Genomic DNA, 13476 nt, shown 5'->3' with positions numbered 1-13476 from the left:
GGATTTGTGTATTTTCCAAAACAGCCTCCCTAAGGACTTCCCCACCTATTATTTACACATTGACAAATGTTTTGTTTACTTAGTCTACCTGTTGAAACAGATAGGCCAAACTTCACATTCGTAAAGTAGACCCTGTTTGCAGCTACTCAGGTCACGCACGAAGGGGTAACGGGAGAAAGGTAATCTCATAGCCTGCATTCAACCCCAGTAAGCGCTGGTAGAACTTGTTCTGCAACACTGTAGCCAACCTGCTCTACTTCCTGTATAGGAGGTGTGGGAAGTTGACAGCTTAACCAACACTGACCATTTTACTTACCGAGCGCCACGATATTTTGGCCTTCGCCCGATGAAGATGCTCGGAGTAGCAGCTAAAGGTGTTTCAACATCCGAGATCTGTGCCTTTAAGTCAGTGACATTCCTGTAATGATGTCAACTGAGCATCGAGGTATTTTCATTTTTAACCTGACTATGGCTATACAGATTCACCCCTCATGTTTTGCGGTGTGGTTAATCTTGGATAACAGTTCCCTCTTAGCATTGCACACAATGGTAAGATATGTTACAACACCTTTTGCCTTTCTCATGCAAAATGATGCGTCATTAGTGATGAGAAACAGTGCGCATCTTAGCCTACGTGTAGCCTATAGCTGTGTAAGTCGCATAGAAAACTATAAATAGCGCAGCATCTTGTGTTGGCAAACGTTATAATGGGTGAATTAGTGATGTTAATACAATATTATCATACCGTTTGTTGTTTCACCCATCTTGGGAGGTTAGTCCATTTCACCTTTGTTTTGATTTAGCAATAGGCTATTTGATAACTCGCTTCACATCGAAGTGGTCATATGTTTAGGCTATAGCTATATGTGAGTGTGTCATGTTCTTAATTATGGGCTAATTATGGCTTTGTCCATGCTTTCCAGATCGGATGATTAACTGCAGAATTAGGAGGAAGAACTGAAGAAAGAAATGATTTAATCTTTAAAGTCACGCATCTTGTCCCAAAGACATCTTTTTGGAAAAATGCAAGGTGGATGAAAAGATTCACTCACCGCAACAAGCTTAAGTCGTGTTTTTAGTGCGTTGGCTCACTAATTTTAAACAAAGGCGCACGATTTCAACATGTACGCGCCTTCGGCAGACGCCGTGTCCGGGTACACCAGTGGCACCATGGTGGACAAGGATGCAAGTCAGGAGACGACACTAGGCAGTGCGTACTCACCGGTGGACTACATGAGCATCACTAGCTTTCCTCGGCTTCCAGAGGACGACGTACTCTCGTCGGAAAATACAATTAAAACACGTAAAGAAGACGACAACGTCCTTAGCGAGCAGGACACAGGTAGGCTAATCACGCCCACTCATCGCCTCACGCACGTCATTAGGCGCGTTTATAAACAACCACAGCCATTTTGCTCTATCTGTCTGTCTTTTCCAAACCTTCCTAAAATAACTTCCTCATAACTTCTACTGGAACAGTTTCACATCAGTCATTATCACACTAATAACCGATCTATTATGTATTGGAAGGAGTTGGCCTATAATCCTGTGTTTTCATGTTATTGTAACTGTATCGCACACATTTACTTATAACTAAATTAGATAGTGTGACATTAAGGTTACCAAATCCATAACCAACATATGATGCTCCAGAGTAAGATCTCCAAAAACACACAACATCTCTTGCTCCAGATCCAGACCTCTTCCTGAGGACCGCTCGTTTGCAGCGACTCCCCTCCTCGGCATCTGATTTGGCCAGCCAGGACCTGTCACCTCTGAGGGAGACCCACCGCGATCCAATGGCCGAGGACTGTGCTTGCCAGCGGGATGGCCTTACCGTCATCATCACTGCTTGCTTGACCTTTGCCACAGGGGTCACAGTCGCTCTCATCATGCAGATCTACTTCGGGGATCCTCAGGTGTGCTCTCAGTGTGACTAGTGCTTGCTTGCATATCTGTAAATGTGTTTACATCTTGTGAAGAAAAGCACCATTCTCTGCCTGAAACTGTATCAGTATTTATGTTGATATGGCATTTAACAGGAAGAGGCCAAGTCAGAACGGCTTAGCCTATCACTGTGATTTCTGTTCTCCCTCTTCACCTCCTGACAACAGCAAAAATAAACTAAACAAAAAAAACACATTTTCTTGTTTCTCCTTCCTGGCCAAAAAACCCTGCAGATATTTCATCAGGGAGCGGTGGTGACGGATGTGGCACACTGCACCTCTCTGGGCTTCGACGTGCTCAGCAAGCAGGGCTCCAGTGTGGACGCTGCCATTGCTGCTGCACTCTGCCTGGGCATCGTCCACCCTCACACTTCTGGGCTTGGCGGGTACGTCACTGAGTCTCTCCCCCCTGGCGTTCAGTAGGTGCTGTGTCAGTACCAGCAAACACAACAGTGGCTATAAAATGCATTTGCTTTGGATGACAGTGATCTAAAATTACACTCAATTAATGTACTCAACTGTAATGAAATCTTCAGTCGATACTTTTATTAACTTATATGTTATCCTATTTATTCTTTTTAACTGTATTAATTTCATCTCTTAACAGTGGAGGGGTGATCTTAGTCCATGACATACGTAAAAATGAGAGCCGTGTCATTGACTTCCGTGAAACCGCACCCTCTGCCATTCAGGAGGAGATGTTGCAGTTGAACCTGGAGGAGAAGGTAAGGGAAATGCATTCGGACAGCACATTCTAGCCTGGCCTCGGCCTGCCTACGTACTTCCGGTCGATTTATTTTCCCTACAGAGAGTCTGGTTTCCAGGCTAAGCACATTCACCACACAGCAGCTGATTCTGGAACATATCTGGTCCCAATCTGCTCTGGGTCTGTGTCCGGATCCAGATCTGGCATGGGCAGCCGTGTCCTACTAGTTAGGGCTTCGGACTTGTAACCGGAGGGTTGCCGGTTCGAACCCTGACCAGTAGGACACGGCTGTAGTGCCCTTGAGCAAGGCACCTCCCCGAGCGCCGCTGTAGCAGGCAGCTCACTGCGTCGGGATTAGTGTGTGCTTTACCTCACTGTGTGTTCACTGTGGGCTGAGTGTGTTTCACTAATTCATGGATTGGGAAAAAAAAGAGACCAAATTTCCCTCACGGGATCAAAAGAACTTACTTATAAACTTATACACATATCACCACATCTTATCTACAGTCAGCTGCTATGAGGCCCGTTCAGAAATGACTGAAAACAGAAAACAGGCCTTTTACACCTATGTAGATATTCCTGTCAAAACCAGAAAGTTTCAGCTGTGATAGTCATTTACAACATTAACAATGTCTACGCTTAATTTCGGGTCCGTCACCGATAAACAAAAAAAAAAAGCATGTTAGAGAGAATGTGTAGACACAGGCCTGCGCAGCATTAGTTTCACTGTGGTGTCATGGCTTCTTCTCTTCAGCCTGGTGTGATGGTAGGAGTGCCTGGGATGTTGAAGGGGATGTATGAGGCTCACCAGCTCTATGGAAGGTAACACAGACATGTGTTTTACTCAGGGATTCAAGGAGTTTTATTTGTCACATACTGTACATGGAGATACTATTGTAAAACTAGTAGTTAAATGGCATTAGTTGCTCAACCACTTCCTGTGCAGTGGTTCCCTTATTTTAAATGAATAATTCATATTATGTTTACTATGGATGTTTGTTGCATTTATTTAAGTCAATGTAATACTGGTGGTAATAAACTATTACTAAAAGGTCTGGTAAATTGTTACATAGCCATTGTGATGTGTAAGTTAGTACAAAGTACTAAAGTAGTATTTACATAATGTAAAATACTTTCATTTTCCAGATTGCCATGGAAAAATGTAATAACTATGGCAGCGGATGTGGCCAGAGATGGTTTTAATGTTACACATGACCTTGGTGAGTTCTTAGATTTGTATGGAAACAAACAGTTACTGATGACTAGATATGCTTTGTATGATCTGTTTGATGTGATACGTTTTATTCCCTTTGTCTTTACAGCTGAGGCATTGGCCAAAGTGAAGGACCAGAATATCTCCAAGGCTTTCCAGGATCTCTTTCTACCAGATGGACAAGTCCCACTGTCTGGTCTGTTTATAAAACGTCTTGATTTGGCAGCAATCTTGGACAGGATTGCAGTCAATGGCATATCAGAGTTTTACAATGGCAACTTAACGCAGGAAATAGTAGCTGAAGTAAGTTCCTTAATATGCTCAAATTGGTTCACTTGTTACAAGTATTGTATCTGTTATTTTAATTCTGTATTCTCCTTTTAAAAGGTACAAATTAAAGGGGGGGTCATCACAGAAGAGGACTTCAGCAACTACAGCACAGTGTTACAGCAGCCCGTGGAGATGACTTACCAAGGTAAACTCAATAAAACCATAAAGAAACAGAGGCTGTTCATTTTAGAGCACCACACAATGAATAGACAGCGTAGTTAACATTTTTTCAAGTATAGATAATTCAGCCAACTTCAAGTGATTAAGGTCAATTAACTCAACAAAATTTGTTTAAAAAGCAAAGCAACACTTTTGTACTTTTATGCGTTGCTCCTGAACATTGCACGGTATACAACAGAAGTGAACAAAATATCACTTAAATGACAAAGTATTTAAAACAGTAGGGTATCTGTTCTTATGTAACATTAAAAATTAACAGTTAAAATATTACAATATTAGAGTTTTGTCCAGTTGCTCTTTGCTAGAGGGGTTGTTTTGCTCTCCCTTTTGTATCTGTTCTTTACCAGATCATGTAACATTATCACCAAAAATTAAAACAGTTAAAAATAACATTTACAAATTAGAGTTTTGTCCTGGTTTGGTTCTTAGTTTACTGCCTGAAATATCCGATTTTGCTAGAGGGCTGGCCTTGTTTTTACACCGCACATGGGCGGTTAGACCGAGAATTCTCGTCATTAAATTAAAATTCCGGTGGCACCCTTTAAATTCCACTGATTCAAGTCAGGTGACATACACCTGTGGTTGCATTTCTTTGTCTTGGTTTGTACCAGATCATAGTTTTGACCTTTTTCGATTTTTGACCTTTTTCTTTGTGGGAAACTCTTGGCGGGATTTTGGTTATTTTCTTCCAGTACTGCTCATGCTGGAATAATTCTAGGGACTGGAAGTCCACTTGTTATCCAGTATTTTGGTATATCCACAGGCATTCGTGTTGTGATCTGTAAACGGCATCTCATTCATTCATTCATTATTATTTATTATTTGAGCAAGGAGACTGCCGCTTCCTCTCTTCATTCTTTCAGAGATGGACATGGGGGAGTGGAGGTCAGAGATCACCTGAGACTGATATATATTTGTTTGGTTTTCATTAATATCATAAGAGCAAATCCTCAACTTAAGAGTATTTTCTAGCCATTTGGCATTTACATGATATTACACAGGCTAGTAATCACTTTTCTTGTATGCCGTAGATGCTGGTATGTGAGTGTAAGTACAGTCTCAGTGATCACTTTGGTGTGCATCATCTCTTTCAGGACACCAGGTGATGGCTGCACCGGCCCCCAATACGGGTGCAGCTCTCATCACAGCCTTGAACATTCTGGAGGGCTTTAACATCACCAGTCAATCACCCAGGAACAGCACCTACCACTGGATTGCAGAGGTACTACACACTCTTGCCAGAGAATGATTATTAGTAAGTTACAAATACTGATGATGATTGCGATGGAGATGATTGACTCTGGTAGTGATTATTTATCTATTTGACACAGCCAATTCCTTTGATATGACTAAGGTCTCATCAGCATTTTTTAAGTTGCTATTACGGTGTACTACCTCAGGTGTTATAGGCTACTGTTATTTGCTATTACGGTGTACTACCTCAGGTGTTATAGGCTACTGTTATTTGCTATTACGGTGTACTACCTCAGGTGTTATAGGCTACTGTTAGTTGCTATTACGGTGTACTACCTCAGGTGTTATAGGCTACTGTTATAGGCTACTGTTATTTATAGGCTACTGTTAGTTGCTATTACGGTGTACTACCTCAGGTGTTATAGGCTACTGTTATTTAAGTGTCCTTTCCCTTTTTTATTAGACTCTGAAAATTGCCTTGTCCCTGGCCAGTGGGTTAGGAGATCCCAACTTTGATTCATCTGTCTCTGAAGTAGTGACTGAGATGCTAAGGTATTGTTTTCAAATCTGATCTATAGTGGTGCAGGAGCATCATGCCCTATAATTACTGCATACAATGCATACAGTACAGTACAATACAATACAATACAATACAATACAATACAATACAATACAATAATACAATCATCAAATTTAATTTCCTGACAACCCAACCATTAATTCTAATATGTTGCACAATACCATACTACTTTCTGTCTTATACTGGAACATATACACTGTACTTACTGTTGTGTTTTTGCATCTGAAGCAAGGAAAAGGCGGCATTGTACCGCAGCATGATCAGTGACTCTCAGGCGTCACCTCCTGGTCATTACACCCCTGCCTATGCCCTGGAGGAGGGGGCAGTGGCCAGCCAGGTCATGATCATGGGGCCCGATGACTTCATCGTGTCTGTTATGAGGTATGGTAGAAGTTCAGACATCACCTTGCACACAACATGAAACAATGAAGGGCATTGTTCTGTCTTATGTTCTTTAACTTAAAGGAACACGCCAGACTTTTGGGGACTTATTTAACCATATTTCCCAGAGTTAGATAAGTCGATACATACCCTTCTCATCTCCGTATATGTATCCGCTAGCCTAGCTTAGCACAGGTGCCTTGAAGCAGCCAGCTCCAATAGCCTACACCTCCCAATAGTGACAAAATAACTCCAACATTTTTTCTATTTACATGCTGTAATTTGTATAGTTACAACCGGTTACAACATGTACAAATAACAATATCAAATGAGACAGCCATTTTATAAGCATATACATACTGTACTTGGAGCTATGTTTTCATTCAGGCAAAGCACTGCTCCTTGGGGTTTGAAGAAGTAACACCGGAGCTTTTCATGGGGTGTCTGCAAGTCACTCCGCCCATGTAGCAAGCAGTGCTTTGCCTGAATGTAAGCATAGTACACATTGTAGCTTTACAAATCACAGCATGTAAATAGGAAATTGTTGGAGTTCTTTTGTCAATATTGGGATGTGTAGTCTATTGGAGCTGGCCAATTCGAGGCACCTGTGCTAAGCTGGGCTAGCGGTGGGTGCGTCAGACTGAGTCACTCCATACATGCAGATGAGAAGGGGATGTATCAACTTGCCTAACTCTGGGGAATATGGTGAATAAGTCCCAAAAATCGGTGTGTTTCTTTAAAGAACATTAGCTTATTTGCTGTCTACCCCAGTTAGATAAGAGGATACATATCCTTCACTTCTCTGTCCGTGCAATAACCCAGTCTGACAGCAGTAGCTTAGCATAATTCACTGGAACTCAGGTGTACATGTCAAATAAACTAATTTCCCAAAAACATTTTAGTTAAAAATATGGGTTTGGTTTTTAATGCAGACTTTAACGGGGTATGCCAGCCATTTCCATTAAGTAAGATTATATGCCTTATAAAGCTAAAAGACTTTGTTAGATATCAGTCAAGCCTGTCAGAGAAGCTCACAGCTAGTGAGCTTTAAAAACTAATAAAAGTAAAAATGGTAAATGTCAAGTGTGGGCTTGAATGCTATAATTATATGATTATATGACACCTGACATAATAACACATTATTTGTGTTTGGCAACCCTGACACTAATATAGAATTTTTGAATGAAATATAAATCTTTTTTTTCATATATCTTTTTCCAGCTCTCTGAATCGGCCATTTGGCAGTAGAATTGTAAGCCCCTCAGGGATTCTCCTCAACAGCCAGATACTAGACTTCTCGTGGCAGAACAAAACCAGCAGCTCTTCCCCACCCAACCCGGTAAGTCAGGCAATACCAACCCCTCAGTGGTTAACATTTCCTGTTGTTGTGACACAGTGATTTTTGTGCTTATATTTATCTCACCTTTTGAACAGCCCAGAGGGAAAGTCACAAGAGCATTACAAATTAGCATAATTCTAATATTAATCATACATTTTATGAACGAGTGTATGGTGATGGCACTAATCATAAACATGTGCTGACAGTAGTCTTAAAGGCGCAGTCACGGATGTTACACGATTTCAAGGCCATACATTTTTTTTGTCACATTCAGCAATTATCTCCTCAAGACCGCTAGCTACCCATTCCGTGATTACACTGTAAAAAAAACCCGGTCTCTAGGTAGCCCAGGCTCCGATAACAGAAAACAAACAAAGTGGGGGCAGCCCGTCCCCCAAACAAAAATTAAACTCTGCCTGAAATTTTTCTGGCAATACTGAAGGTAGGGCTGAGCTACCTCAAACACAAACAAACACAACTTCCTGCAAAATCCCTGACTTGGCCTTTGATATTTTAAAGATATACCTCAGTCTCACACATCTCTTGTGTTTTTGCTGTACAGCATAATTCCATCCAGCCTGGGAAGAGGCCTCTGTCCTTCTTGATGCCCACTGCAGTGCGGCCCTCTGTGGGGCTCTGTGGCACCTATGTGGCCCTAGGGTCATCCAATGGGGACCGGGCCCTTAGTGGCATAACAGAGGTGAAGTATGAGGGGTCACACACACACACACACACACACACACATATATATATACACACATACACACTCATACACACATAGACAAACGTGTCCATTCATTCATATGCACACAAACACACACTTACACACAGATGTATTTATCAGTGGCCCTGTGGGCAAAGAGATATGAACCTTTTGTTGTTACATGCAGCTGACTTGATTGTGGAAATTAAAGGTACACTTTGCAAGATTTCCACCTTAATATAACCTTTACGAAGCCAACATGATGGTAAACGAACTTGTAATAGGCAAATCGTTCACCTAGCATAGCTATACAGCATAGACGTACAAGTCGCTACCAAGAAAACCAGCCATGCAACTTCAAGAACAGCGGCCCAATAAAACTCCCGAGAATCGTGAAATATTACCTTGTCAGTAGATATAACTCCTTGGAGATAGTTTTTGATTGTTGTTTATCCTTCACCTCCACAACAAAAGCATTTTCATTGTGTACAGTTTCCTATTTACAACAGCACAGTACTAGAGGGAGCTATACAATATCCAAAAATACCCATTCCCCTTACAGTAGCCATACCCCATGTAAATCTAAATTCCAATTTGATTCAGGTTTTGATGAATGTCCTGTCTTCGCGTAAGAACCTGAGTGAAAGCCTGAGTTATGGCCGACTCCACCCCCTTCTTCAGCCTAACAAACTCCTAGTGGATGGTAAGGAATTTACTGTATATACAAATGCAACCTCATTTTGAAATATGCCTGTACATTTATTATTGATTAATGAATTGTGACATTACATAATTCTCTTTTGCTTTTAGTCTAATTTTATATATAATACCTATATAGTGGCTATTAGGTTTTGTATTGTTATCTTAATCGTGGCTTATTTTCTGTCACCCTCCCCTTTCAGCGGAGTTCCAGGAGGAAGACCTGGAAGCTCTGATTTTAAAGGGACATGATGTCAAAAGAGTTGACATACTCTCCCTGGTGGAGGGGACCAGAAGAACCAACGACCAGATTATTGGGGTGAAGGACCCGCGGAGTGTTGATGCTTCTGCTTTAACCATGTCCATGTCTGTGCCTTAGCATACGTGTGGCTATAGCTACACAGCTCTTCTCTGATTATGGCTGTACAATCCACACAATGTTTTAATGCTTGATGATGTGGGGAGGTTGCAGGGGGTGCCAGGTCAAACCTTTGGGTATTTTCCCAATCATGGTGAATGTTCTTCCTCTATTGCACAGCGAGTATGGTGGCAGGCATGCATGCTTAATGAGCAGGGGATATGGAGCTGGGTGTTGGGCATAATCACCATTGTAAATGCATTTAGTACACACATTGTATCAGTGATGACTTTGAAAATAAGAGCAAAAACAAGGACAGACAAACTAATAAACATGGAGAGATATAAACACACACACTAACACACACACACACACACTAGCACACACACACACACACACACACACACACACACACACAAACAGCAAGCCAAAGCTTAAATATATCTAGTTGTACACATTAACCTAAACGAACATGCACTTGAATTAACATTCACATTCACTAACACTGATAGTGTACTAAATACTTACATGCAGCTTAGCTGCATCAATAAATGACACATATAGGCTACATACAAACTCAGCCTGGCATGCCTGAATACAGTTCAGTTGTTTGTGCACAACACCATGATCATAATGGCAGGTGATTTTGCTTGAAATTGTGTACAGAAAATGTTTTCCTGTTGCGGCAGTGGATTTTATCCATTCCTTCCTGACTCAATATGCGCATGAGGTCTGCTCATTATGACATTAAAAGGTTAAAACTGAAACCTCCACTAGATGTGCACTTTGTGGAAGATGTTTTTTTTTCCGAAATGGCACCATATTTAAAAACATAGTTACAAAATGATTGTATATTATTTTTATGGGTATATGGTTTTATAAAATGAATAAAGACTAGAAAACAAAAGAATGGACAATTTAAGGGATCAGCATGAAGGAAAGGATGTTTTGCATAATGTTGTCTATAGGTATAGCACATTTATAGTCATTCATATATAATTTCAAATGCAGGAAACGTTTTTGTATTCAACTTAATCTGCACCTTTTATTTTGTGATTTCTCCATATTAGTAGGCTACAAAATGACACTTTCTGTACTGATGGACAAGTTTGTATTTGTATATGTTATGCATTATATTTATCATTGTAAATCAATGTAGTAGGCCAAAGTATACTTCTAAATTCTGAGCGCAATTAAATAAAGTGAATTTGTGCAAATAGGCCTACATTCAGTCACCTCATGAATTGTAAACTTGTTGGATTAAATGTAATTAATATTAATAAAATTAAAGTTAATAAATGTATGAATAATACTTAAATTATTATTAATTGATTTGGTAGGTTTTACCTTAACTAAACTACTGAGCTAAACTAAAGAAACTTCACACAAATAAGGCAGCGGGGCCTGACAGACTGTGTCCAAGGCTACTCAAGGCCTGTGCTGCTGAACTGGGGGAGCCACTGAAGCCCATCTTCAATTTGAGTCTACGCCTTGGACAAGTTCCAACACTGTGGAAGACATCATGTCTCACCCCTGTCCCTAAAAAGCAACACCCTACTGAGCTTAATGACTACAGACCTCTCGCTCTAACATCACATGTGATGAAGACAATGGAGCGACTGGTCTTAGGTAAGCTCAGACCCCAGGTACGCCATGCACTAGACCCGTTACAGTTTGCATACCAGGAGAAAGTGGGCGTGGACGATGCCATCACTTATCTTCTACACAGGACACATTCTCACCTAGACAAGGGGAAAAGTGCTGTGAGAATCATATTCTTTGATTTCTCAAGTGCTTTTAACACCATCCAACCCCTCAGACTGGGAGACAAGCTCTTGCAGATGGGTGTGGACGCTCACCTGGTAACTTGGATTACAGATTACCTGACCGAGCGACCACAGTTCGTCAGACTGAAGAACTGTCTCTCTGACACTGTGATCAGCAGCACCGGAGCGCCACAGGGAACTGTGCTCTCTTCAGTCCTGTTCACCCTGTACACATTTGACTTCTGCTACAACACCGAGTCATGCCACATGCAGAAGTTTTCTGACGATACTGCAATTGTGGGGTGTATCAGGAACGAGCAGGAGGAGGAGTACAGGAGCCTGGTGGAGGACTTTGTGTAATGGTGCAAACTCAATCATCTCCAACTCAACACTGGTCAGCCAACACTGACACACTCTACAAGAAAGGGCAGAGCAGGCTGTACTTCCTGAGGAGGTTGCGGTCCTTCAATGTGTGCAGCAAGCTCCTCAGGATGTTCTACCAGTCTGTTGTGGCCAGCGTCCTCCACATGTCCTCTTCTATGCAGTGGTATGTTGGGGAGGAAGCACAAGGAAGAAGGATGCGGGGCGACTTGACAGGCTGGTAAGGAAAGCTGGCTCTGTAGTGGGAGTTGAACTGGAGGGCATCACTTCAATATCTGACAAAAGGACCCTGGACAAACTGATCAACATCTTGGACAATGAGTGTCATCCACTCCACAGCACTATTGTTAAGCAGAAGAGCCTGATCAGCTGGAGACTTCGCTCACTGCCTTGCACAACAGACAGACTGAGGAAGTCATTCGTCCCCAGGGCCATTGAAATGTTCAATGCTTCACTTAAGGGAAGAGGAGAAATAGACTTCTCCGCATAGTCTGTCTGCCTCTTCACCACCTCCATGTTTTGAACTGTCTGTCCACTAGCCACTTTTTACCACTGTCTTCTGCCTCACTGTTTGCGTGCTATATTAGCACATATGCATAACCCCTCCCTCCATGCCACAGCTGAACTGTGGCCACACTTATACCTTATAACCCACTTATAATCTTAATATACAAGGATACAAGGACGTTTATTGTCACATCCGTATAGTTACTGGAAGTAAGAAATGCAGTGAAATTATGTCTGGTGTCAGCCTATTTGTGCAAAGTGTGGGGTAAAAGTGCAGTAGAAAAGGGATTTAGTAGATTAAGTGGCAAGGGCTGCATAAGAAAGGTGGGGGAGGATTGGGATTAGGGGGGCACCAACAAGGAGCACCCAAGAGCAACAGGGGCAAGGAAAAACTCCCTTACCAAGGAAGAAACCTTGGGCAGATCCACGGCTCAAGGGGCTAACCCAACTGCCAGGGGTCTTGGTGTGTGTGTTGGGGGGGATGACAGGGGAGATGGGATAGTGTGCTGTGTATGTGGGGAGAGGGCAGTGTGCAATATGTGTGTTGGAGAAGCTTCCTCATGAGACAATGTGCTGTGTATTGGGGGGGGGGACAGTGTGCTGTAAGTATGTTGGGGATGTGTGTTGGAGAAGCTTCCTGATGAAATAATGTGCTGTGTATGTAGGGGAGATGGGTAATACTAGTTATATATATAGACTTTATTCCTGCACTGTTGCACTGTTTGACTTACTCATTTGCACCATCACCATGACACTCATTCACACAGAGCACCTTACCTTACCTTACCTTATGCACAGAGAATCACAGGCTCAGTCCCTGCCTAAGTCATTGCAAGCGCCTCTTGATTGATTAATCACCCACTATGTGGATACTGTTGTTTTTATATTAAGTGTTATTTAGTAGAATTTGTATTTTGTATTATAATTTTGTATTTTAGTATATTCTTTATCTTCTACTGTCCTTATTGCTTAGTTGTGTTTTTTTATATTATATACTTTTAATTACTTTTCTGCTGTTAGTGAATGTGTGTGTGTTGTCTGTATGCTACTGAGACCTTGAATTTCCCAAATCAATAAAGTATCTATCTATCGATCTATCTAACTCGAGTTCTGCTTTTATAACTGGCTATAGTCAATCGACCCCCACCCCCACTGTTGAGGGGGATTCACGCCGATAGCCTAAATTGTAACGT

At 41.7% G+C, this 13476-nt stretch overlaps 1 protein-coding gene across 2 annotated transcripts; it reads left to right on the top strand.

Moving 5' to 3' along the window:
- Positions 1-222: 222 nt before the first annotated feature.
- On the top strand, positions 223-10846 carry LOC125293965 (glutathione hydrolase 7). Of its 2 annotated transcripts, none has more exons than XM_048242230.1 (16): positions 223-549; positions 924-1342; positions 1693-1919; positions 2181-2332; positions 2554-2671; positions 3407-3474; positions 3799-3872; positions 3975-4168; positions 4253-4340; positions 5470-5597; positions 6033-6121; positions 6378-6530; positions 7752-7869; positions 8432-8569; positions 9176-9275; positions 9475-10846. In XM_048242230.1, the coding sequence occupies exons 2-16, from the start codon at positions 1123-1125 to the stop codon at positions 9648-9650; spliced, it is 2043 nt and encodes a 680-aa protein (XP_048098187.1). In that variant the 5' UTR covers positions 223-549; positions 924-1122; the 3' UTR covers positions 9651-10846. The 2 variants fall into 2 exon arrangements, with proteins under 2 accessions (XP_048098187.1, XP_048098188.1); XM_048242231.1 differs by lacking the exon at positions 223-549 and adding an exon at positions 586-772.
- Positions 10847-13476: the final 2630 nt, after the last annotated feature.

The sequence above is a fragment of the Alosa alosa genome, chromosome 4 (genome assembly GCF_017589495.1).
Source record: "Alosa alosa isolate M-15738 ecotype Scorff River chromosome 4, AALO_Geno_1.1, whole genome shotgun sequence".
In the NCBI taxonomy this organism is placed as follows: Eukaryota; Metazoa; Chordata; class Actinopteri; order Clupeiformes; family Clupeidae; genus Alosa; species Alosa alosa.
Note: the sequence above shows the minus strand (reverse complement) of the source record. Positions and strands in the feature narration are given on the sequence as shown.